This window comes from Oreochromis aureus, linkage group 8 (assembly GCF_013358895.1).
Source record: "Oreochromis aureus strain Israel breed Guangdong linkage group 8, ZZ_aureus, whole genome shotgun sequence".
Taxonomy (NCBI): Eukaryota; Metazoa; Chordata; class Actinopteri; order Cichliformes; family Cichlidae; genus Oreochromis; species Oreochromis aureus.
In genome coordinates this window covers 10,260,400-10,287,215 of record NC_052949.1, presented here as the reverse complement: position 1 = coordinate 10,287,215, position 26,816 = coordinate 10,260,400, and the positions used below count along the sequence as shown (strand labels likewise).

The window sequence follows — 26,816 nt, the reverse complement described above, 5'->3', positions numbered from 1 at the left end:
ATGACTGGCTGCTTCACGAGTTACATTAGATAAAGGTGAGATAAGCGCTTAAATGAATGAGAACAGAGTATTGAAACCTGTGTTCGTAGCTGGCGGCATGCTTTAGATTGTGGTCAAGTGAGATGGGAAGACTGGAATTAAACCCATACAAAAGGTCATTTAAAAAAAAAAGGTTGTACAAGGCCGGCTGTGTTTAGGTTATTGCTGCTGTTTGGCAGGACGAGGTTACAGGTGACTGCAGAGGCCACCATGTCCTGCATTAATGACTGTTGAGGTTGCATCAGGACACGTTAGTGTTTACACTACAGAAGAAATGTGGTCGAACAACCTCAGCAGGTGCTTAGAGTAAACTGATCTGAACCATTCTCACTTCATTTTAAATTAAACGTATTAATTACAAATGAACAATAAAACAACTTTAGTAAAATAATGAACTTAAACAGGAGCAGAAGATTCTTTGCAAACTTTTATTGAGACAAAAACAATAAATTACAAGAAATGTGGATAAATAAATATTTGACTATTTCTGTTTTACCTTCCTTTTCATGGACAGAAGATCAACAGCAGTAAGAAAACGGGAGGATGTATGGCAACAAACTAAACGCTGCTCAGTCTCGACTGAGTCCTGAACCTTCATCAGTTTCAGAAAAGTCTGAATCTCAGATTCTGCTGCTGTGCAGCTTTCACGAGGAGTCATTTATATTATCTCAAACTTTTCCGTCCAGAGGAGTGCACTATGAAGCAGACACATCTCAGCATAACCCAAACTCCAGTCTGCTACAGCTGTGATTAACTTTATTTATTTCTATTAATAGGATTACTCACTGTTTATTTCCTTTGCCACTTCATCATATGAATTCTTATTTTATGAGGGTGGTGCAGTGGTTAGCACTGCTGTCCTGCAGCATGAATGTCTTGGGTTTTCTCCAGGTGTGCATGTTAAGTTAACAGGTGTCTGTAGGTGTGACTGTGAGTGTAATTAGAATGGCGACGTGTTTCCCGCCCTGAGTTTGATGAGCAGAAGCTGGATGTATTTTTCCATGATGGTAAAGAACAATCACAAGTTTTTCTATTTCTGCTGTTCTGTGTTTCTGTATGTTCTTTTAATTTTAATATACTTACCAAGGGTCAATAGTTACTGTATTGACAATACTAAATACTAAAAAATATACTAATACTAACAAAAAAAAAGAAAAAAAAAAAAAGAAAGAAACTCCTTACAATGATTTAGGAGCAATCTGGTGATGGTGGACCACACCACAGGACAGAAGTGATAACTTCTTGCTGGTTTCCAGATCAGATTTATGTTTTGGATTTGCAGCTAGGAAAACTGCAGACCTTAATCCGATGGCATCTTTGATTTGAGCACCTTGAGGCGACTGTTGTGATTTGGCGCTATATAAATAAAATTGAATTGAATTGAATTTGATTGAAGTCACTGTAAACACACAGCTTTGTTCAGCAGGTTTTTGTGTACCGCCTTATATGTTGTTAGTTTGTCACTGGGCTGCTTTTTACTGTCGATTTTAAACCAAAACTCTGAACAACAACAAAACAACTTCAGGCCCACTACCTCGCTAACTCATTAACCTCGCTTCGTAGTTCACTCCTCTGGAGACCTGAACTGACAACATTTCCCGCGCTCTCTCTATTTTCAGCCGCTGCAGGGACTTGCTGTACTCAAGCAGACCAAACACTGATTGTGCGAAAAGGCTCAGAGGTCATTCAAATGCTTGTCAACAGTCCTTACAGCAGGTTTCAAGATGAGTGGGAGAGCTAACCGGAGGGCACCGCGGCATCGTTACAGTACTGCAGCAGCAGGACTCTAAAAAGGTGACGTTTCAGCAAACAAAAGAGCGGTCTCTGTCTGAATAACGTTATCTGCAGATGGGAAATAAAGTGTCGGCAGGAGGTCAGACCTGTAAAGAAGGGAGCGCTGGTTCTGAAGGTGTGTCTGTTGAAAAGGGGACAAAAGACGAGCCACTTTAAGAGGTGAATCCTCCACCAGGTTCAGGTCTGCAGCGGGAATGTCAGGTCCACCTGAAACAGGCCTGCGGTTGTTTTATCCTCAGCAGCTCTACAGCCCCTTCAGGGAGGAGACCTTCTTCTTCCGAGCAGCCAACATCTCGTAGAACGGGTCTTTGCTGATGGCAGCCCTGCAGGGAGAAGGACAGCAGTTACACTTTTTCTTCATCGTCATCATTAGTTTGACCCTCTGCAGGGCGAGAAAACAAAACTGAAACTCACTTGATGCTTTTGATCCATTCGTCCTTCTCCTCCGCAGTTGGAGCGGAGATTCTGTAGAAGGTGTGGTTTCCCTCGACGACACGGCCGTCTGCCTCAGTCTTGCAGGCCTTGATCACCTGATCTTTGTGGTTGGGGATGAACAGCTCGAAGCAGTTCTGAGAGAGATCATGGTTGAGGCAGCAAGGCGAGTAAACAAGTTACATGTGTGATCGGTTGTTTTCGCTCTGTACTGAACGTGTTCAATGCTGTAATAAAAACTTATATAAACTTAATCTGTTGATCCATCAGCAGGTTTAGGGTGCACTGATTCTAGGTGGACGGTAGCGTGTTCATTGTTCATTTGCTGGTGTTATCGTTGGGTACGTTGTGGTTTTTTTAATGCTTTTTCAGCCTTGCACCTGTGTAGTAGATGTACTTTTTTTTTTTAAACCTTATTTTAGGATAAAGTCATCCAATTTTTGAAGCCAGTGGAAAAAGTGGCTAAATCTCTGGCTCCTCCAGGTACAACTTTAGGCTTCCTCCAAAATTAAAAATACTTGACGACCACAAGTGCTACCCCACAGCTTGCAAGCAGATGCACGTATGTTATCATTTTGAAACTCCTATGTGACATCGTTCTTGATTTACTGTGTTCACAAGATTTTTATAGAACTTGGCCTCTGACCTTGAGGTCGAGATCACTCAGATTGAAGCTCGTCCTAAATTTTTATTAGATGCACGGTATGAATTTCAAAATCCTATGTTGCCTCGTTCTCAAGTTATTGCATTCATAAACTTGGCTGTCCCTGCTGAAGATTATAACCTTTAGTTTTTAGTTATGCGTCCATAATAATCATGAAAACATGCAAAATAAGGACTAGTATCACAAGAAAATCAAAGTAATCATTACTTTAGAGACATGGTTACACGGTTTATTTTTGCTTTGCTTTTTGAAATCCTTTGTAAGCTGCTTTCAGCAGCTCCCTTATTAACAGAGGTCGCCACAGCGGTTAGCTCTGCATGTTTGATTTGGCAGATTTATGTGGGATGCTGTTCCTGACGCAAACCCAAAGGGATTTGTGTCCCCTCCTGTTTTTGCCATCTTTTTCTGAACTCTGAGACTTTGATCTCTTCAATCCCAGGACAAAAACAAAGTGAGCAGCGGTTTACCGGTTTCTTTGAGTCCTCGACTTCTCTGATGCTTAGATTTTCCAGTGGAATAATCCCTCTGGGTTCTTTATCCTTTTAAACAGCAGAAAGAAAAAAAATTAGTTCAGGCTGTCCACAGTTACATCCAGTAATCATTTATTTTCACAGTGGAACAAGAAGTACTCACAGTGGTGTATTCAAAGTAGTAGAGACAGTTATCAGTGAGAATAAACCAGCGCCGCTTCCAGGTCTTCACTCTTCCACCTGAGGATGGATTACAGGTGAGTTATGACATCAGTAAACCGAATACTGATGTTGACGGCAACACTCTGAAGCACACTGACGACACAATTCAGCAGGTTAAGTAAAGCCTACTGACTGCGACAGCTGAGGTTAAAACGTGAGTCAATGGGCAGTTCAAGGAGTCCAGCAGTTAGAGGCAGATGTGAAGCGCTAATACTTTCACATCAGGACATTATAGCGAAAAGCAGAAGGTGAATCGGATGTGAAAACTTATTATCACAGTAAAACTGTGATGGGTAGGTGAATGCACACAGCCAGTGGCAGGACAAAAACGATGGGGTGGTGGGCGGGGGCAGCTTAGAAAGCAAAGCGGTGCATTAAAGCTGGCGAGTATAAGGATACATACCTCCTGAAGTCAAAACCATGAAACACAAACAGACAAGAAGAGCGTCAACAGGAGAGTAAAACACTAAAAATGTCCAACATTTCACTCAACTTTGATTAATGTTTCAATAAAAAGATCTCTCGTCGTCTCGTTAAAGCCGCTGTTACACATCTGGTCCACTAGAGGGACGACCTGTCTGTAGAAACTGAACAAATCAGAGTTCGCATACCGAGTTTGAGCAGCCATCCTTCTCTGTCGGGGTTAAAGAAGGTGTGTGTGAGGTCATTCCCATCATCCTCTGGGATCTTAAAAGGTTCGTTCTTGATGCTGTCATACAGGTTCTGCATAGATGGTGACATCATTTAGATCATGTGGGTAGCTGCTATTTATCCTTATCTTTATCTTAACTTCTACTTATTTACAACACAAACATTTATCAGCAAATTTCAACTCTGGGGTTATGATTTTTCAAAATAAACATAAGTAAAGACAACAAATACACTCACAGAATAATGTGTTGGCTACTGCAGCCAGTTATGAAATAAATAGAAATGGTGTTTACACAGGTGAAACTGTTGCATAATAACTTATTAAAAAAACTCAAAGACAGGAACATTTTCAAAGTGTATCATTTATACATTTTAGAGATGTTCACTTGAGGCTTCGCCAGGAATTTCAAAAAGCTGAAACCACAAGCTGAACCCCCACTTTACTCCTTTAAAAAAAGCAGTTTCTTGGTAGTTTTAGTTATTGAGACATCCATTTATGATTAACAGCCTGAGATGTTTTAAAAATAAGTGGAATTTAGCTTTTCTGCATTATTTGTTGCAATGTGTTGTAATGAGGGACTTTTTCCCCCAAATGCTTTTACGTACTGTCTGGACCGCTCAGTTTGAATACACTGAAATTTTTGAGAAACCCTCTTCTCATCTCTACCACAGAACAGAAAAATGATGCATCTCTAGCTCCTCATTTGTGGTTTCTGCTCAGACTTTTGGCTCCATTTGTGGTTGAACGTAAGGTGCTAATGTTACACTGATCAGGAATGTAACTTCAATATGACGCTTGGCTTGCAAAACCACAAGGTCACAAACAACAGCTGCAAGTACCTATTATCATATAATGTGTCACAGCCATAATCATAACAATCACAGCTACAGTCATCGGACAGCCGGTGCTTTCCAAGTTGTTTAAATGTCCACCAGAAACTCCACAGCGCATTCATATTTCCACACACGAACCATCAGATGTGCTGCATGGTGAGTATATCACACAGGGCGCTGTGAACTTCCTGAACTTCACTCACCCTGAGCAGGTCCTCCGGTAGGTCTCCTCCGTCATTGATTCCTCTGTTCATCGCTGTGAATTTCTGAACAGAGGGTTTGTCCTTCACGTTGGGGTTGTGTAGACTGGTGTTCAACATGATCACGGCGAACGACAACACATAACAGGTATCTGCAAACAGACACAGTGTGTGTTTGTACGTTTTCAGAGTCAGGCTGTTAGAAACACCACAGTGAGTTTAAACGATTAACTGAAAACCACTGAGGTGCTGCTATACCTTTGTGTAGAGTTTTAGTTAAAAAAAAAATTACATTCCCAGACAACTACAGTCATAGTTGGTTGTATGTATTTGTTCACCATCAGGTCCATCCACTGCAGACAGAGAACACTGTGTGCTAATTATCAAATGACACCTTACGTACAAACCACATGCTATACTTTTCCAAAAACCTGTGTGCTCTTTCCTGTAAGCAGCACACCCTTAACCTATTTGCACATTCCTCATATTACCCATGTCAGGAAGCAGAGGGGAAGATCCTTGCGTCTGCAAGTCAAAATATCTTTGAACAAGATAGTGAACTACAAATTTCCCCAAGTGCATCAGTATGAGACTTTGTGTGTGATGTGTAAAAACTGTGTGGTGAGTAGGTGAATGTGGCTGAGTGCTCACTAAGAGTAAGAAAGCAAGAACTCTAGAAGTTCCTTAGCTAAAGAGAAGCGAACATAAGTTAACAACACAACAAAAAACAAACAAACAAACAAACAGGTAAATCTTTATATTAAAGTTAGTTTAATATGCAGCTCCTGGCTTGAAACACAGTTTTTAAAACCCTCTGCAGAATTATTAATGATCTATGAACTCCATGCTTTGCCGACAGGTCACTGAGGTCATCCTAACAACAACCTGCGCTTCTTGCATTCAAACCGAAAGCGACTGGGCTTTCTACATTACGGCTTTCTCCATTATGGCTTTCAGGTTCTGAAATAGTCTGCACGTAAAATCCAACCCTTCAGAGTTTGAAATTGGTTCTAAAGACCTGTTTACACTTTTCATCAGCCTGAGGCGTTTCATAGTTTTTATTTTAATAGTTTCACCTATTGTTTTTAATTTATGACATTAAAATTATTGTAACTTTTGCTTTGCTTTGTATTTTAATTATGTGAGTATCAGATAATATATTTGGATCAACTCCTGTCGTTTAAAATGTGCTGAATAAATAAAGGTGACTTGATTTAAACGAAAAACGGAAATGTGCAGTAAACCAAATATAAATCATTACTGGTGTGTTTTCCTGCTCAGTGGTAAATTGCAGAGCCCTACATGCAGTGTGTGAATGGAATAAATGCTGTAAAAATGAAAAAAAGAGGGAAGAAAATTTGTTTTATTACTGAACAACTTCTTTATTTTCACTCTGTAATATGTAAAAACTGTGACCATAAACCCTTTCTTCCTCACGTACCGATGCTCTGAAACACTCCGGGGTTGCAGTGACAGTATCGCCGAGCAAACGCCTCCATCATGCGGTCGATTTTCTGGGCCTCGCCGGGCAGCCTAAAGCTCCACAGAAACTGCCTGAGAGCCTGAACCAGGTTTAAGTCTGTGAACTCGTGCAGCTCCAGGAAGGCGTGCAGGACCTTGATGTTGAATTCATCTCTGCACAACGCACGAAATCCCACACACAAACACACACCCACGTGTGCACGCACACAGGAGGAGTAAACAGAAGAGAAACGGTGTCAGCTTTGTTCAACTCAAGAGAATCAAATTAAAGGATGATCTTGTTGAACTGCTTATGCACAAAAATCTATATCCAGTATACAGCACGGATTTCTCCTGTAACACACAGAAGACGTGGTAATAATAATAATGATCTGTTTTTTTAAAAAACTGGCCTTTTATTACTTATAAGGAATAAACTTTTTAAAGAGGAGTGAAGAAAGCAGTGAAGGCTCAAGACTCAAGTCCTTTTTTTTTTTTTTGATAGGACATGTCAAAAATGTCTACTGGAAAGGACATCAAACACACACATCCACACATGTGCAATAATCTTTTCTGGCATCATTGTATTTTTACTCAGTTGTATATAGCATTTGTATTCTATTTTTATCTTATTGTATATTTTATTCTATTTTATTCTACTGTATATAGTATTTTATTTTATTCTGTACAGTTGTGTACTGTATTTATTCTTATTTTATTTTATTCTAATTTTTGCTTCATAACTTTTGCACTGTCCACTTCCTGCTGTGACAAAACAAATTTCCCACGTGTGGGACTAATAAAGGTTATCTTATCTTATCTTATCATTAATACTGCTTACCTCTCGCCCAGGTAGTCACCGATGGCGGTTTTGTTAAGCCCCTCCCCCTTATACAGAAACTGGGCAATGTCTTCACTGGTGTTTTTCAGCAGCGAACAGTCGATCAAGAACCGAATCCCCTGAGGAAGAAAATCAAAACACACACCCCAGAATGAACATCACACACTGGGGTTGGTTGTTTTTTCCTTTCTTCTTTCTACCTATTCAAGACCAATAATCCATAAAATATCTCCTTTTAGAAAAACACCTGTTACAGCATCACCTGGTTGTTCATGGCCAAACTTTGGGTAGCGTCAAACTGTGGGTGCAAACATTCAGGAGTACACAGAGTACATGGCTTTAATTAAAACAAACAAACAAACAAGCAAATAAAAAAAACAGAGTCAGGGTGTCGAATTTAAAGACCCAACACACTAGGAAAAGGCTGGAGTTAAATTTTAATAAATGATCCAAATGCAAAAAACAACATTTTGTGTATTTTATATCATTGTCAGCTGAAAGAGGACACTTTTCCTGAACTAAACTAAAACAGACTGATAATCAATCGCTGAACCTACATGAAAGAAGAAAGCACTGCTGCATAAATGTATTTACCTTCGCAGGATCCATGTTGAACTTTTTTCGGCCCATGGCCATCTGTCTATTCCTTTGCATGTTTTTCCTAAAATAACATTTAAAAAAATAAACCATTAGTGTGTAAATCATATTTATTCATCACCAGTGAATTTTCATTTTCAATGCCAGCCCAGCTCTCTGTTACAACAGCCTGGCTTTTATCACCTATAATGGAAAATATTGGATGGATTTTTTTTTTGTTTTCTTAGTCAAAGGAAATGTCTGTTAGACCCGCCTGCGTAGCACCGATGTTCTAATAACAAACTCAGTAACAGTCATGCTGCCCATGTTGTGCAGAAAGATATTTCAGCATATACAGGGCTCTAGACTAACTTTTTGACATGGGCGCACCGGTACGCCTAACTTTAAAAATTTAGGCGTACCGGCACAAAAGTTAGGCGCACTCAAATTTTTCAACCGCATCACTTAACACCGCAGTTTTACATGTGCACTTTCTTTGGGGGGGGAAGTCCATACAGACAATATTCATTTCTAAATTATTAACTAACAAACTTGTGCTTAAATTGCTTTGTCAATATTGTAGAAAATGTTAAACTTAATCATCATCTTGGCTCCTCTGACGACCTGTTTGCTGCTGCCTGCTGCTGAAAGGCAGTGGGGAGAGGGGACACTTGGGCAGTGCATTTATTGCAGCATATAATGTGTTTTCTGGATACACTGCTGTTTTTTCAGCATTCAAAGATTGATGGCACCGTGTCAGAGCTGGCTATGAATTTCAGACGGATCAGTCCTTAACACAAAAGTTATCAATAGTTCTTTTCATCTTTTCTTATTACCCACAGCTACATCCACTTCTGTCAGGCCTGGGCTGCTCACTAGGGCTGGGTATCATCACTGATTTCTATAATCCATTCGATTCCGGTTCTCAAAGTCCTGATTCGATTCAATTTAGCCTCAGACAGTCAGAAATATTATAATTCTGATCATTTATCAGCACTGATACACATGAGACTTCATCAGAATTGTGAACATCACAGCAGATGCCTTTGTGCCAAAGTAACTGAGAATAAAACACAGAAAAACATGAAGGAGATTTCCCTGGTCTGGCGTTTTATAGCAGATAACCTTAAAAATATTCTGCAATTTTGCATAATTTTAAGAAGTTTAAATTTCTTCAGTATTGAACAGCAGAAATTAGGCTTTCTTGTCCGAGGTCATTTAAGTGAAAAAGAAAAAGAAAAAGAAAAAGACAGCGGCCGACAGCGCTGTAAACAACGGTAGACTGGTGGGTAATAAGTGAATGAATAATGCAGAAAACAGAGATTTGAGACGGGAAACTGTTCTTGAAGTACAGAGAGGGAGCTGTGCATGAAGTGTGATTTTTATCGTGGTGGAAGCAAAACAGCAAAAGTCAGAGGGAATTCATGACAACATTGATCAAATGTGAAGCGTAGTTTGCTGCTTCTTTTGCTGCTGGCTCGGCAAATTTTGGTTGGAGAGACAAAACCTGCAGCTCAGAATCCGCGCAAAAAAGACGGAAACACAGCGCGGACCCGACGCATCAGAATCGCTAAGCTCCGACAGCGTGTCCGTGTTCGGGCCGTGGGGTGAGAAAGCCGAGAAAGACAAAGCTGATTCTGATGCGTCGGGTCCGCTCTGTGTTTACGTCTTTGTGTGGAATCCGTTAATGAATTGATATCGCTTTATTCAAGCTACTCACCTCTCTCTTCCACCTGCACTTTCAACTGGACCACGGCCAATCAGAGAGATCCCGCCCCTGACTATCTCTGATTGGTTTAGTCCACGATAGGGGCATAATGTGTGTCTGTTGTTGACCACACGGAGAGTTGCAGAGATTTTTTATTTGTTTGTGTTACTCGAAAATATTTGGTCGCACCGGTGCGACCAAATTTTTTTTTTTTAGTCGCACCACTGAAAAATTTGGTCGCATTTGCGACCAAATTGGTCGCACTCTAGAGCCCTGATATATGAAAGTTCAATTCCCGCCTGGGGGCATCTGTATCCAGTAAGGGTCCTAGGCAAGACTCCCCATGCTAGGGACCTATGGGATCTTCGATACTGACGGCGAAACAACTAGTAGCTCAGTGTTCCAACATTCAGAAGATGAGACTGCTCTCATAGCTAGAGGCTGACAAGGTACAATACACATGCTACAAGGGGGAGCCAGGACGACAGGTCAGGGGGGAGATATCATCATCTCCATCTGAGATTGGCCTCAAGTGTGATAGAAATTGAGTGCGAGAGGAACTGACCTGAAAGATATAATCATTGTGAAGCTTGAAACCTGGATCCTCCGTAGCGGTTACCAAGACTACATGAAGTACTCTCAGATACAAGATCAAGGGAGGTGCCTAAGCCTTGCTCTTGGAAACTGCCAAGCAAAGACTCACAGCCTTGTGGTCTGCATCTGGCAGTACAAAAGAACAGAATGAAGATTTCAGACATCGAGGACAGCTACAAGTACCTGGGGATCCCAGGCAAATGGGAACCACAAAGAGGCTGCTAGGAAAGCCGCAACTACTTGCAGAAGGTCCTGAGGAGTCAGCTGAACGGTAAGATCAGGTGATGCTCTGCCCGTGATCAGGTACCCCGCATAGTGGTGGTAGACAAACAGAAGAAGACGGCCATAGTGATAGATGTAGCGATACTGAATGACAGCAACATCAGGAAGAAGGAACACAAGAAGCTGGAGAAGTACCCAGGGCTCAAAGAAGAGCTGGAGAAGATGAAGAGGGTGAGGGTAACGGTGGTCCCAGTAGTACTCGGAGCACTAGGTGCAGTGACTCCCAAGCTAGGCGAGTGGCTCCGGCAGATCCCAGGAACAATATCCAAGATCTCTGTCCAGAAGAGTGCAGTCCTAGGAACAGCTAAGATACTGCGCAGGAGCCTCAAGTTCCCAGACCTCTGGTAGAGGACCTGACAAGCTTGAAGGATAAAGGATGAGAGGGGAATTATATGATAAATATAGAAAAGAAAGACATTTTCCAAACATAACTGCCACTGTTGTCTTGTTTCTTTGTGAAATAAAGCCAAACTTCGGGATGTTCTTCCACCATGACTTCTTTATCTTCTAAGTTTCTAACGGTCCAGACAAATCCTCTTTATGTCATTGTTATGCAATATGCAGCTCTCAATAAACATGTCAAACTATTTTGACAACAGTCGACTGAAACCAGTTTGTGATTCATATCCTCAGTGAATATCTGCTTTGAATGTCAAAATAAGCAGTCTGAAGACTTCTCATGTCCCACTGGCAACATTAACTGGGTTATATTCTGCAAATTATCTGATGGATTAATCAATAATCCCATAAGGCACTGCCTCTGAGTGTTGGGCAGATTTTTCTGGTCTTTTCTCTGACTATGAATCCTCCAAAACAAAGGCTGAGAAGAGTGCAGCTGCCTACGCACAAGCATAGAAATGGTAGTTGAGAGATACTTTACCTCTCTTCAGTCAGGCCCAGGTTTTCAATCTCGCTGGTCACCTCTGCTATCTCATCCTTCAGCCTCTGAGTGCAGACAGAGAGAGGAGGGAAAGAAGTGATGAAACAGAAGGGGGAAAGGAGAAGGGATCATTATTTTTGATTGTTTTTTTGAGTACAGAAACAGCAGCAGACATCTACATGTGCCATTTGTGTGATATCTGACCCTTCAGAGGAGCCCTCTGGAGATGCTTTGATCTTGCTGTCACAATGAATTACACATGGCGGTCTGTTCCACCTACATCTCACTGACCAACATCCATACAAGCACTTCCTACTGAAGAGATGACCCACTAAAACCCCTAAAAATGCAGATATGACTCACACACTCGCAGACAGACTCATTCTTTCTCTCTGCTGGGTTACATGCAACAGCCACCCTTTAAAAGAAACCTCTCTGGGATCTGTAACACCTGTTCCGAGGTCAGAGCCTACAACCCCTCCTCTCCCCTCTTTCCCCCTTCATACCACTCCCCTCCCCGCTGCTGACCCAAATTTACCAGACTATACCCCCACACCCAATGTCAACATTGGTGGGGAGACAGGAATATGCAGGATCAAAGACTTTTGATTGCCAAGGGTCCTTAGAAGAGAAAGAAATAAAGACACAATAATAACAATAAAAGGCTAAGATAATTACAGAACACGGACAGAATCAGATGCATCTGTTCTTAGACATATGAGGGTGTGAAAACAAGGCTACATCACCATCAGCTAAGGTAAATAAGAACTGTGTCCTCTGTCTCCATTACTGGAATATTTCATGGCTCATTACCCATCAGGCCCTGAGGGAAAGACGGGGTGGGGCTTAGTGGAGAGAGACGCTAAACGAGTCGACCTTGATAATAAACTCCATCCATCAGTTTACACAGCACTGTTGCCTGGAGGCTGTGTGTTTGAGTGTTTCTTTGTGTGTGTTGTGGATGGGCAACACACTGACTGCTCTCCACTATAGATCAGGCACAAAATAATTTTTTTGGCTCACCTCATCAAATCTCAGTTAAAAAAAAAAAAAAAAAGGTGCTAATGTGACTTCGGTTTGAGTCATATCTTACTGCTTATATCATTCAGCAACTACCAGCAGATTAATTGCTCATTCTTCTGTGTGATCAGGCCTCATCAAAAACCTTACAGTATCAAATTCTCCCAGCGGATCACTTCGCTCTCAGTCTGTCAAGTTTCTAAAAGTAGAATGGGAGGGCTGAGCCCTCAGCAACCAGGTCCCAGTTTGGGTTCAGAACACAGACACACTTGCTACTTTAAGGGTTTGGTTTCAGATTTGGCTTTTTGATAAAGACATGAGATATGCAAAGAGGTTAGGGTTGGATCAGCTGACCCTGAACCATCTCTTGGTTAGGCTGCTGGAGGCGCAGGCTATAGAGGGGACATCCCATGATGTACTGGGAATTTCTTGACTTCTTTTCACATCCTATATGTTATTATGCCATAACTGTGCATACAGTTTGAGTTTTGACCTTGTCTTTTGTTTGTTATCCCTCAAAGTCTTTGTTAAAAATATGTTGCTAATTTTTTATAAATGAGTAAACAGACAATAAAGCAGGGCATGGTTTCTCAGTCCAATCAAAATTCTAAATGTCTGGTTTGAAAAGATGGTGATTGTCAAAATGCTCAGGCTTCCAAATGGAACTTCACAAACCAATAAAGTAAATTACATTGCACGGGCTATGTCCATCTTTTCTATACAGTTCATTAGGGTTATGGTGATGGATTCTGATGTTGGTGGTTGACGATAGCGACAACTTGCCAATGCAGCTGATTTTTATGTCATATTCCCCAACGACGCACGATAATGCTAACCTCACAAGAGACAAACTGAAACCAACAAGTTACTCCTGAGTCAAATTCATTAGAGATTAATTTGTTTCAGTTCTAAATGAGTTGTAATGACACTTGCATGTCCAACTTTATGCAAACAAGCATATAAAACTTTATAAAAACACTGTTTTAACAAACAATCCGACATATGGAAATGGACAGTGAGTCCATGTTGTGTGTTGTGTAATTTTCTGATTGACTTTTATCCTTCAAGTAGGTTGAATTTACATTAAAGTCCCAAGGCCAGCTTTATCCTCCATCCCACATAACAAATTTCTCCACATCAAGAGCTGACACAGGCAGCCCTGCTAATTTATTTAAGCTTGTAGAGGGAACTAAAGCAGGGGGTTAATGTGTCTCTCCAGGCTGAGAGAGCCAGAGGACACATGCATATTAGAGGTACATCCCCCTCAGACAAAGACGATCATCTGTCTTCAGTGTATACAGTAACGCTCTGGTGGTCATACCCGTATACACCCTACCCTCCAAACACACACATACACCTCCCCAGACTTAGTGGTCTAGACTTGGAGGTGAAAAATCTTCTCAAGGACACACAGAGAGAAAAGAATTAAAGACAAAGACAAAACAACACAACACAAAGCAGGGTTTGTAATTCCTGTGTGTCTCTGCTCTGAAAAAAAATGTTTTGAAAAATAAAATGTTCCAGACAACCACAGGGTGCAGAGCAAGGACAAAAACAAAATCCTGTTTCATTGCTGCTCAGTTAAGAAAGCATTTTATCCAGGCAGTAATTAAGACAGAAAACAGAGACAGGATAAAAGAGTAAACATCCACTAGTACTTTCACAGAAGAATAGGAATGTGATAACCCCTATAATTATGAAATGATGTACAGCGACTAGTAGGGCAGGATCTCAAACACTTCAACATACTAAGTTTCATCATGATTTTTAAAAGACTGTTAATTAATTCAGTGATAGCTGCCAAAGCAATGAATAGTAGAGAGCTAAAAGAAATACTCTAATGCGGTGTAACATCACTGATAACTGATTCACATTACTATTAAAACTTAACAACCAGTTTTCCAAAATACTGTGTTGGGGAAAAAACACATATATCCATAATTAAGGAAATTATCATTACATTAAATCTAGATTTTCAGACAGGCAAATGTGGGACAGAGCTTTTACTCTCTTAAACCAGCTCCCAATTTGGGTTCAGGGGACAGAGCCTCTCTACCTTTCTGATAAAGCTAATATAAGGGCTGGATAAATGATACCTACTTTATGCCGCTACAGATCCAGAGTTAATGTGGACCTGGATTATTTACAACTCAGTATTTTTATTCTTTGGATTCTAGTGCGGTAACTTGACAGGGTTTACAGTTCAAAATAATCCTCATTCATTTTATAAATAAATGGTTCAGGTCCTTGGTTTATCCTCTGTCCAAAACAAGCAGTTTTAGCTCTTCTCCATTTAAACCATTTTTCTGCTGATTGGCTGGCCCTTGCAAACAGATGGTTTGAACAACAGACTTAAGATCACTAACATCATATAGAACCAAGAGTAAACTCTGAAGTGTTTAGAGCACCTTAAAGCCTGAGCTTCTGCTAGGGATTCATGAGTCCTTAATAAAATACTCTGACGTAAATACCAAGATGTTGAATGTATATATAATAATAACTAACCCAACCATCCGAAAAGACAAATGATTGGAAATGCTTCGTGGATCCTTTGTTTACACATGCACACCACATTGTTTTTTCAGGCATTGTGCTTGGAGACCTCCCATAATGCACGCCTCATACACACCTCTACCATTCATTTATGCTGCTATTGCATGTCCATAACTCTCCAGTGTTTTGAGCCTCTTTGTTCTTTCTCTCTCTGTACCTTTCTGCAGGTACCAGGTCTACCAGGAGAAACTGTGCCAAACAAAAACAAATGTTTGACTTTAGACCGTGACATTTGAAGTGGTGCAAAATAGATTTGGTTCTTAACAGACCTCAAGGGATCAGATCATTAAGGGATCAAAAATGCTGAAAGTAATAAGAGAACTTAATTTCAAACCAACCCTATGTACTTCAAGGGTCAGTAATTCAGTCGGTTTTTATTATGTGAAGGTAAAATTTTGCACGACTTTTTAAAGTTATAGTAAAGTTATTAGAGAAAGAAAGCAGCTGATTCTGAGGAGGTCAGGCAGGGACTTTTATCTGGTTTGACTGAATTTTAAAGTCACACTAGCAACACCTGCCCTACTCACCATGGGAGTTAAGAGTTTTTCGACTCTGATTAAATACAAAGCAAGCTGAAAGATAACTGTCAAGCTATAAGAACACAAGGAGATGACTTTAAAGGTCAGTCAAATATAAATCTGGGTTAAGTGTCTTTCAGGGGCGGAGGGGGTTCCATGGGCCAATCCCTGAAACCTTTAAATCACATCTTGTATTTCTGGCACCAGAATCGGCCCAACCAGTGGAGGTAGATAGGTGTCAACGAAGGATCTGGTTCTGCTGGAAGATTACTCTTCCAACTTTAATAATAATGATTGAAATATTACTGGATGCTTATTAAATGAAACTGTATTGGGACAAAGAGTGGTTGAGTTTCTGATGCACAAACAAGTGACTTTATTTACATCCATCTGATCAAGTGGACATACCTATGTGCATCCAGTTCCACAATAAATTTGATTTTTAAGCAAAATAATTATAAAAGCAAGACATATTTCAGACTTTCATGCTTTAAACCCCAGATGAGCTCAGCTTGGAAAGGACATCAAGTGGCTTGGACAATGAATGTGAGTATACTCTTACCTGTATGTCCTGCAGCAGCTCTTGTTTTCTGCGCCGGATGCTATCCAGTTCCTGACGCTCCTCTGGACTCAGGTCATCAGGCACTGAGGACAGAAGTATATGCAGCACTAAATAAAAGATCAAATACTCTCCCTCAGATAGAGAAGAAATACAAATGTGAAAATCCCCTCTGGAATCAAACCGAAACTAAACAAAAACTACAAGAAAACCATACAGACAAATGAAGAACAGAGATCTGAAATTCCCACTGCTCAGGGTCACTATGGCAACACAATCTTTGATCCATCTTATACCCACCACCACCCAAAATTCAGACCTGAAGTAGAGGAGGAAATCAAACTTCTCTGTCTTATATAAACACACACACACACACACAAATCATTTTCATATCTTAGTGACAACATCTCAGTGAGGACATCTCAGTGACATAATGCTTTCCCTAGCTGCTTACCCTAACATTAAAAATGAATCCCTAACTCTAACCCGAAACTTAACCATAACCTAAGTTTAACTTTTGACACTAAAACCACATTTTGAGCCTCAAAAATGCCTTCAAACTCATGGGACAGGCATTTTGTCCCCATAAGTGACTGTTGAGCCCCACAAGTATAGTAGCATGCCAATCTTCTGTCCTTACATGTACACACACACACACACACACACACACACACACACACACACACACACACACTCTTGGTGAGGTTATATTACTGTGGTGGTTGACAAACTTTTTCTGGCATGTCCCTTTCAGAGGTCAAAAAAAGCCCAAGCACCATAGTTGTTACCAAGAAAAGGGAATAAAAAGTGAAATTAAGATCAACATGATAACATCTTTTTTTTCCTTTAAATATATCAAATGTATTTTACTTTGTCCCAAACCATATTTTTCCTCTGGTCCTCCACACAAGTAAAGACAAAAAAATAAAAAACAACAATACTATTTGCTATATACTACAAAATAACAAGAGACTATAGCGTGAATAATTTATCCACATGAGCTCAGTACTTAAATCTCAGCATTTATTTAAATTACAAAAACTGTACCAACACTCACGGCTCCTGGATAAATAATCTTAATAACTTTGATGATTCCTGCTTTTAAGGAAGGCCTTGGTGAATTTTAGAGAAAACTCTGCACTGACAGGTATAACGGCAAATTAAAACAGAAAACCCCCCCCCAAAACAAAACAAAAACCAAGTGTGGATTAATAATGTAATTATGAAAACACAACTACACTTATACAACTTACACAACAAGAGGAAATAATTTTAATGTTGGTCTGGTTTGGTTAATTCTGTGATCACACCTTCCCCAAGGAGCCTTTGTGACACTGTGATGAGTCTGTATGATGTATGTGTACTTCTTAAATTTTATAATCTGACACATACAATCCATATCATAATAATAAAAACTGAAACTAATAAAAGACAAAATAAAATAAAACAATAGATCTATCAGATCAGATTTCATGTACTATCACGAACTTTATAACATGAGCTGAAGGTTTTGTTACTGAAACAGGATGTTTGTTTTTGGTCTATAAAGGAACAAAACAGTCAGACCTCACATAGAGACCTCAAAGAAAACGTCTGATGACTAACAGTTGGTCCATTAGACTTGATATATTAGTGTTACTTATTGAACTTGAATGGTGTTCCTCCTTATGAGAAACACCCCAACCGTACATGAACAAATGTGTACGCTGATAGAAGGGAGGTTCATGTACCCACAGACACCCATAATATATCTGCAGAGCAACGATAACACAGGAACAGACGAGAACTGCTGATACACGTACTTGTGGTTTTTCTTAAGAAAGCTTGAGTGGGAAGAAAAGGAAAGAAAAAAAAAATGTAAAAACAACACAGCGGGTTGGCTCAGGACAGGGTTTTGTAGGTTCACTATGATTATAATGTTATCTTTTTTTGACAGAAATCTCCATTTCCTATTAATTTTGAGCATTGTTTAAACAAAAACTTCCATCTTGATTGAACAAATGAATCCCCAGATAAGAAACCTGGTTGAAAACATATGAAAATTTTCGTGATTTTCCTCTTGGACCGAGGCTCAGGGACCACAGCACCATTGTGCTGATGTGGAATATTTCTTGTTTCACACATATATATTTTCACACAGCTCATCTCTGCATTGTCAACAGTGAATCTTCCTCTTCTCCGTGCTGCACAATAAAACTTCTGCTATACTTATTTTCTACCGTATGAAATGCTCTAACCTAAGAAAAAGTGGAAGAAAGGTCACAATTGACGTTGAATAACAAGCAGCCAGAGAGGACAAATCAAGCTGTGCTGCTGCTGTCTGTCGGCCTCATTAGAGGAGTCCTGCTGAGAGATTCAAGTCAACTGTTCACTTCACTTTGCCATTGTGACCAAGTTACTGAGTGTCAACCTCTGCAGAAACATTTATCGAATGTTTAACACATAAGGCACTCTAGGCTCGTGTTAGTATGTTTTACAATATAACTAAAATACATATTGTTAATCAGGGAGTTTTTACAACTTCTTGGAGTCTAAACGTTTTCACAGCCTTTTAGAGACTTTTGGGATGCCCACCACTTTAAAGACTGGCACGTGAAGGTTAGCTTTGAAAACCAAACTTGCTTTTTCTTATTTTCTGATTGGTGGTAAGGTTGGCTTGAACAGAAAAGGAAGCTAGCTCCCCGCAAAGGTGCACAAGAAACTGATCAAAGGAAAAAAAAAAAAAGAAACAGACAGTGGCTGCACTTAACAGCTTCCCTTGTTTTTAATTGCCTGGGCTCCCTTAACTCTGAGAGCTTCTCTATTACAACTTCTGTCCTTTAAACGACAGGACCGAAACAGGCAACAAAAGCCAGAAGTAGCCCAGAGACTACTTGTTCCACATATTTTTCACACTGCCCCCTGGTGACAGCACACAGCTACAACATGTAGCTCTTTATATAGGCTGTGTGTGTATGACATAACATCAGACACACAGTTTTGACTCAAAGCATAGACACCTGACCCATCTGGTATTCAATCCCTCTATTTGTGAGGGGCAGCCAATCTGCAGAGAGATGGCTTAAAGAAGGCGGGGGGGGCTAAAAAAGTTTGTTTCAGAGAAAGGATCTACACGAAAGCCTGGCATTAGTGGGCATGTCAAGCAAAAATATCACTTAATTTACGCTGGGAATTATTATTTGTAGATCGTCCCCAACCACAAACTGCTCTCAAATGACTGCAAATAGTTGTGACATACTCATGACACACGAGCTTTACGTGGCTTTGTGATGGCTGTACTGGAGTAATGTTTACTTTGGGTTTCTTCGCTTCTTTTACAGTATCGTTCAACTTCACAGTGGCACACACTGTTTACTGCTCTCAAACCTGCTAGTCAGTAGCACACTGTATTATTTTTTAGCGGTTGATAAACAGCTTGTAGGTGCACTGCCTCTTTCAGGTGGTAGATGCACATTACTAACAGCCACTGGTAAATTAAGGGAAAATATTTTTTTCGCTTAACATCTTAATGAGTAAAGCTTAACAAGTTTATACAAGATGTAATCTAGCTGAGGACAAAGTGATGAACTGACTACTCACGCACACCCCTCACCCACAAAAGGAGGTTTAAGTAGGCTGCAGCAGCTCTTATTATAAACCTGAGGGCACAAACAACAAACTATTGAGAGTATCAAATCAGTGAAACTGGCATTCACACTGACTTCCCCTCTATGCTAAGAGAGGAAATAAAACAAACGATTTATGACAGCTTGTGAAAGAAATTATCGTCCTCCTTTTCTCAAACTGGCAGAAACACACACACACACACACACACACACACTCTGGCGTAAATACCAAGACACCTCATCTCACTCTGCAAACCAGCTGCTCTGCATAGTCTCAAGGGCACTAAGTATGTATTAGTGTCTCTGCTAGGACCAGCTGCTTGGCATATCCAACCATCAAACCTAGGCCTAAAGTTTGCTCTATAACCTGCTTCCACTGTCTGCAACACATCACATCCTCCTGAAGCAGAGAGACAGAAAAACCGCATCAGTCAAGCTACAGTTAGCATCTGTTCTGGTTTCCGTTCTCAAGAAGTTTCACAAAGGACATGCACTCATTCAGGATAACTGAACACCTACACATTTGCGTCATAATTTTAATACTCATACCAGAGAAAGCTTCTGTCTGCTGAGAGACGCCACCGGCAGCCTGAATGGTCCCAGTACAACCAGCTCAGCCCAGTTTATAGCTCTGAAGTCCACACAGCTTTAAGTTTATCATCACTTCCAGTAAAAGAAAAAGCGTGTTTCTTTCAAATAAACCAGCTTTGACCAAACTTTCAAATCCCTAACCCAAATCCTGTGGTCGTCCAGTCTAACCTCTAGTCCTTAGAACCTCATTCCAGCAAAGGAGGGAGGGCAGCAAATAAGGATAAGGACAAAAGTGTGTTTAAGAGGGGGGGAAACCCTTGAACTCTCATCTCTTTCCCCCTCCTCCTTCTGTCCATCTTGACTCCTCCCTTGCTCATTTACTCCATCAATGAACAGACTCCCCCACGTGGAGACTGGGGACCAGGAGGAAATTTTTTAAAAAAAAGGACGGGGGGTACAGCTTCACATGAGCGAGGACATTTTTTTGGCTTCCAGCCCAATGAAGCAGTTTTAGCCAGTTAAAAACAAACAAGCAAGCAATTCAAACTTTCTTTCAAAGACTGTATTAAGTTTATTTGCTGTTTATTTAATGTCTTTGACCTCCAGCAAGCAGTTTTCCTTTCATCCGCAGCCACTGAATTGGCTGACTGAGCTGCAACATTTTTGCTTTAACTTTATGCACAAAAGTGATGAATGAGTGATTGTCTAAAAAAAGTGTGGGAGGCAAAGAGGATGACAGAATCTATAAATATACTGTGTTTTAATGGTTAACGCGGAAATGCATAGATCTTTGTTAAGTGATGCAACTCAGGCTCCACGCAGTTAATACCACGTGTAACCATGAACCGAAGGCCTGTTCAGAACTGGAAATAACCCTTGTGCGTCTCCAAAACAAAGCCATACCAAAATATATGGTAAAGCAATGAGAAGGCTGACTCACTTCTCCTGGGGATGAAAAATGCAGCCAATATCAAAAACAAGAGTTTATTCTTCTTTCTCTGCTCATCACATGTGTTTGTGACCAGAAAGTACCATGACCCAGGACCTAAGGCAAAGCGGTTTGGTTACGACAAGAAAAATATCTGTACTTTGAGCTCTCAGCGTCTTGTAATGCTCACAAGGCAGTAATTGTCTGTTTCAGTGTTCACAAGCCCATAATTGTCCATTTCAAGGATAACTGGCTCAACAGTAAGGATATAATCCTCCCTGGTTGCATTTGTACAGCCTTAAGGCTAAGTCCAATAAGCAATGAGGCTAAAACCAATAAAAAGAGAAAAGAACATGAGGGGGAACACGATGTGCCCCGGAGAAGAAATACTTAAATTACAGAGAAATAAAGTGCGGGCATTATAAAATGTCAGCTGCAGTGCACTGAAAGTGAATGGAAGAAAAACACAATTAAAATTATGCTCCAAAATAAGGTGAAATAAAGCTTTTAAAACAGTTCATATTACAGGAAGTTCATTTTGATAGCTTTCCCTTGCTCTTATGAACATTAGGCCATCTATTTTTCAGAATAAGGTGGGGCACCATCCTGTATGAGCAGTGCATTTTCACAGGAAACAGCAGTGGTGCTGCGAAGACGCTGACTTATTATCCAAATTCATAACTATACGTGTGTGCGTGTGTGTGTGTGTCTTCACAGCCTCCTGTTGTTGTTGACAGTGGCCAACTCTTTGCCGTTTTGAGGACAGTTCATTCACTTCCGAACCAATAAATGGTTGCATTGATTGTATTTATAGACTCATCTGGTGCTGCACAATAAGTACAGCCCCCCCAGGAGGTCTGGCACCGACCCAGATTAATAATAATAGATCTCTTGTGCCAGTTAATAAAGACTGCCAAAGAGCATAAGTCAGACACATGAGGACTTGTTGCTTTCGCTCTGAGTACAGGATATTAAATGCCAAAACACATACTAAAAAAGTACCTGCTACTGGAGCGAGCTCGCCTCGCTTACCTATCCGTAACTATGCACAAAGTTATGCTAGTGCGCTAGCTATCCGTGTTAGCCTCTAGGTTAACGCTGTTTAACTAAACCGCGTCAGGTAACTTACCAACTTCGTCTTCCATTTCCAGAACCATGTTCCTACTGTTGGTCAGCGCTGTCCCCAGGAAACCACGCTAAATGTGACACTTTTTAAGTAACTTTAAAGCCGAAATGTGTGGCTATAGTTTGTCTAGTTTTTCAGTCAGTTACCGTTAGACTGGCAGTAGATGACAACTGACTGCGGAGAGACAGCCGGTGTCTGGCAGGATGATGGGGGCGTGGCTTAAGTGGCAACAGCCAATCAAAGACCTATCTATGTGTCGCTCTGTCTGTCTGTCTTCAAAAATTAAAAATAAAAATAGGTATAGGTTATGGTATTCATATCCTTTATCCTTCATATCCTTTACTTTCTGGTGCTCACTTACGCAGAAGGGGTCGCCACGGGAGTTTTTACACCGGATGTCTTTTCTTACGCAAACTCAAAGGATCTGTGTCTCCTCCCGGGATCACTTCGTGGAGCTGTTGGTGATTAGGTAAACGTATAAGCCACCACACTATACTAAACTGTCAAAATATAAATTCACAAGCAGACAATTTCTTTAGTTCATTTAGGTATACAACTATAGAGGCCTCAACTATACCTTTGTATACTATACAGTGTATAGAATAGGATATATGTTTGTGTTTGTACTGCATAGTATATATGCATATATACTATATACATAGTATATGCATACTATATACACACTTATGAACTTCATTAGGTACACCTTGCTAATACTGGGAACGTTGACCAGAGACTTTGGTCCATAGTGACATGATAGCATCACACAGTTGCTGCAGATTTGTTGGTTCTATGTCCATCATGTGACTCCAGTTCCATCACATCCTTAAGTTGCTCTATTGGATGAGATCTGGTGAATGTGGAGTTCATTTGAGTACAGTGAATGCATTGGCATGTTAAAAAAAAACAACTGTCTTTTTTGATGAGTCACATTATCCTGTTGGAAGCAGCCATCAGAAGATGGGTCAATGTGGTCATAAAGGTACTCAGGTAAATTGTGGTGTTTCATTGATGGTGAGTTGGTACTGAGGGGCCCAAAGTGTGCCAAGAAAATATCTCTCACATTATAACATTTTACTTGCCCATCTGCTTCAAGGTTTCTGGTGCTGTGTGTTCAGAGATGGTCTTGTGTATACCTTGGTTGTAACAACTTGTTGAGTAAGTTATACCGCTGCCCTCCTATCAAGCTGATAGGAGGGCAACGGTTTGAGGTTTCCCTCAAACCTCAGACCTCAGCAAAATTTTTACCCATTTTTTCTCCAGAGAACTGCAGCTCACAGGATAATTTCTCTTTTTCTCTGCAAACCCTAGAGATTATTATGCTAGAAAATCCCAGCAGATGAGACATTTCTGAATTATGCAGACGAGCATATCTCACTCCAACTAAGTATAGAGAGATAGATAGATAATTTTGTGTAGTGAAAAACTGAAAAATTACAGCAACATTATATGTTTGCAACTTCAGGTTTGTATGTATTTATGTCTTTACTGATTAATGTGTGAGTTAAAATCACTTTAATGGCTTTTGGGCTGGGGATTTTGACAAAGTGACATAATTGTGTCTACATTCAACCAAGAACAGGATGCAGGACTCAACAAAACAAATAATTAATTTTATAATAATAGTACCCACCCGCTGGAAAAGAGAAACATATTTAACGACGAGGGTGTGAAGCCAGAGGAAGCTGGGTTTGATATCAGAGATAGCCTGCCTGTGTGAAAAAGGAAGGGAGAGGAGAGGGTGTAGTGAAGGACGGAGGAAAGGAGGGAAAAGGATTGCAGCTGTGCGCCTGAATCGGTGCTTTATTCGGAGTTCGGACACGTCAAAAACAGGATATGTCCGGGTGGGGTAAGGAAGAGCTGCTGCTGTTTAACAGTTTAAAGGGTCAGCTCGGAAAACATTAAAACCAGTTTGCTTTAAGAGGGACTTTTTCTGGTTATGATACAAACAGCTCACAGTGAGGTCAGTCCATTATCAAGACTGAAAAAGGACTTTTAGAGAAGCTGCTGCTGATTTTCACATTGATTAGAGGGGTAGCATATTTAAAAGCTTGGATGCACTGAACTAAACTGTCTGCACAAGTTGAAGTAACTGAACCAGTAACTCTTCAATCAGAGCTGACAAAGCAGGCCTTAAAAAAGTCCACCTTTCATTTGAACCTTCATAAATCATAAATATCAACAAGTTTGTGAAGTTTGGCAGCAAAATCACATCAGTTTCTGTTAATATTATAGTTTTTTGCTGTTACAATGTTTGTCTTTATCAGCCTCATTTCTCTTTTTTTCTGCTATTTAAAAGTAATTTTAAACGAAGAACAGCTCTCTTATTTTAACAGCAAACTGGAAAACATGAAAACATTTCAAGAGGAGGGCGCTAAAATCGTAATGTCAAAGCAGGCTACAGTTTACCTGATCGACTAAAGGGTTTAGGAACAAAATAAAGAAAGAGAAGCTATAAGAAGCTGCTGGAAAGTCATAAAATCTCAAGGTAAATGGATGTAACCTGTGTGCTGCTTTCATTGCATTATAACGGCTTTTGAATGAGCACCCTGACACAACATGAAAGCACCTGCACAGAGGGAGAGCAGTGGGCAGCGATGGAGATTATGTCACTCTGTGCAGCACCCACTGGAGAGGAGGATCCTGGACCAGACCGTGATGGGTGTGCGTCATGTTCTCGAATCAAGCCCACCATCTCACACAAACACATACACACTGACTCATGTATGTACACAGAAATGTCACACACACACACACACACGCACACTACAGAGTGCTCTGTGTCTTGATAGCCTAACTGAAAATCACCAAGGCAACTGAACACTGATAGCACTTTGTGCCAGTCTTGCGCTCCACGTCGCTCTGAGCAACATAAAACCAACAAAAAGCTGCGATAACAACAATAATGTTTCATTTTTAAGCACTTTTTTCAAACTCATGAACACCTTGTAATCCTTGAAATCTGCTCACAAATACCCGACAACACATTTTCTATCCTAACCAAGAAGACGGGGTTCCTTAAAAGTTCTCACCTGCAGCAGGTGGCCCCGGGCGGACTGTAGGGCAGAGAAATGCCTGGAAACTGGACGCACACAGCTCACTTACAGTCCCCATCACACCAGTCAGGAGTTTCAGTGTTTCAGTATCCTCTTTGGAGCATCTTCTTTTTACTCGTCCTTAAGCCTGCGTCATGTTTTACTAAAAGCAACTCTGGACTCCTTGGGAAAAAAAAAGGTGGTTTTCGCTCCTGACGGCTACCAGACTCTGACGAACTCTCAGAAAAATACTCTCCACTCGCTCTCCCCCTCTCTCTCTCCCTCTCTCACGCTCTCTCCTCGCTTTTGATCACACACTTGACCTCACTCGTGTATCAAAACCCATCCACGTCCACCACTGCACACACACACACACACACACACACACACACACACACACACACACACACACACACACACACACACACACACACACACACAAAGGAATCTCGCACTTTAGGGTTTTGAAGAAGTACAAAAGGATGCCTATACTGATTATGAAAACTGAAGCAGGCGGTGTCCCTATAAACAGTTGTTGAAGTATTCTTGGAGCTGATGACAAATGTAGACACACATGCAAACAGCCTCATATCATCCTGCGTTACTCCCCCACACACACATCAGAGCCCAGTTTAGTTTAGTCAGAGCTGAGTGAACGTACACATATAAAGATAGAGCTGGAAGAAAGATTGCACTAGTGTATAAAGTCCTATGTGTTAAGCAGTGGGGGGTATGTGAGCATCCAAAAGGTATTTGAGTCTCATTTAGATAACCTTGACTAACCCATTTGGAGGTCTCGTGACATAGTTCTCATTGGGTTGTGGTGGAAAAAATGATCACAAAGTCATTTATGCAGAATAATGCTTATTACTATGTACTAATCATTTTTGCCCTTGGGCCCCCTATCAGATTCATTCAGCCATAGCTTTAGTTTTTAGTTTTTTTTAGCAGCAAATTATTCAGCTCTAAGGGTGGTGTCTGAAGCTGGTAACTGTCAAATGAGTAAGCTTTTGATTATGGGATATTGTGGAGTGTTTATTACACCATTAATCCTCTGGATTGAGGGTCAGAGATGTTTTATTTGGTATCACATAATAGAGCCCTTTAGAAAAGAATGACTAATGAACAAAAAAAGAATGTTTTGTTTTTTTCGATGAAGGTCTGAAGGATAAGTTTTAATAAGTGTAGTATCAGTAGAAAGGTAGCGACACTGAAGTTCACAGCATTAATGTCAGCAGCGTTTGAATAGCAGTGTCGGCAGTAATAGAAGCACCAGGCTGAATCAAAACCACT

General features: G+C 40.6%; 1 protein-coding gene across 3 annotated transcripts; it reads right to left on the bottom strand.

The window, feature by feature from the left end:
• Positions 1 to 453: 453 nt before the first annotated feature.
• LOC116322706 (cytohesin-1-like) lies at positions 454 to 22,687 on the bottom strand. Of its 3 annotated transcripts, none has more exons than XM_031742852.2 (12): positions 22,492 to 22,686; positions 16,302 to 16,384; positions 11,649 to 11,713; positions 8,203 to 8,269; positions 7,609 to 7,727; positions 6,748 to 6,941; positions 5,310 to 5,458; positions 4,233 to 4,344; positions 3,563 to 3,639; positions 3,397 to 3,468; positions 2,248 to 2,402; positions 454 to 2,156 (listed from the first exon to the last, which is right to left on the bottom strand). In XM_031742852.2, exons 1-12 carry the CDS (start codon positions 22,517 to 22,519, stop codon positions 2,078 to 2,080), a joined length of 1,200 nt encoding a protein of 399 aa, XP_031598712.1. In that variant the 5' UTR covers positions 22,520 to 22,686; the 3' UTR covers positions 454 to 2,077. The 3 variants fall into 3 exon arrangements, with proteins under 3 accessions (XP_031598712.1, XP_039472483.1, XP_039472482.1); XM_039616549.1 differs by lacking the exon at positions 22,492 to 22,686 and adding an exon at positions 20,453 to 20,700 and having other exon boundaries at positions 3,563 to 3,641; positions 4,232 to 4,344; XM_039616548.1 differs by lacking the exons at positions 454 to 2,156; positions 2,248 to 2,402 and having other exon boundaries at positions 2,415 to 3,468; positions 3,563 to 3,641; positions 4,232 to 4,344; positions 22,492 to 22,687.
• Between the last annotated feature and the right edge of the window lie 4,129 nt (positions 22,688 to 26,816).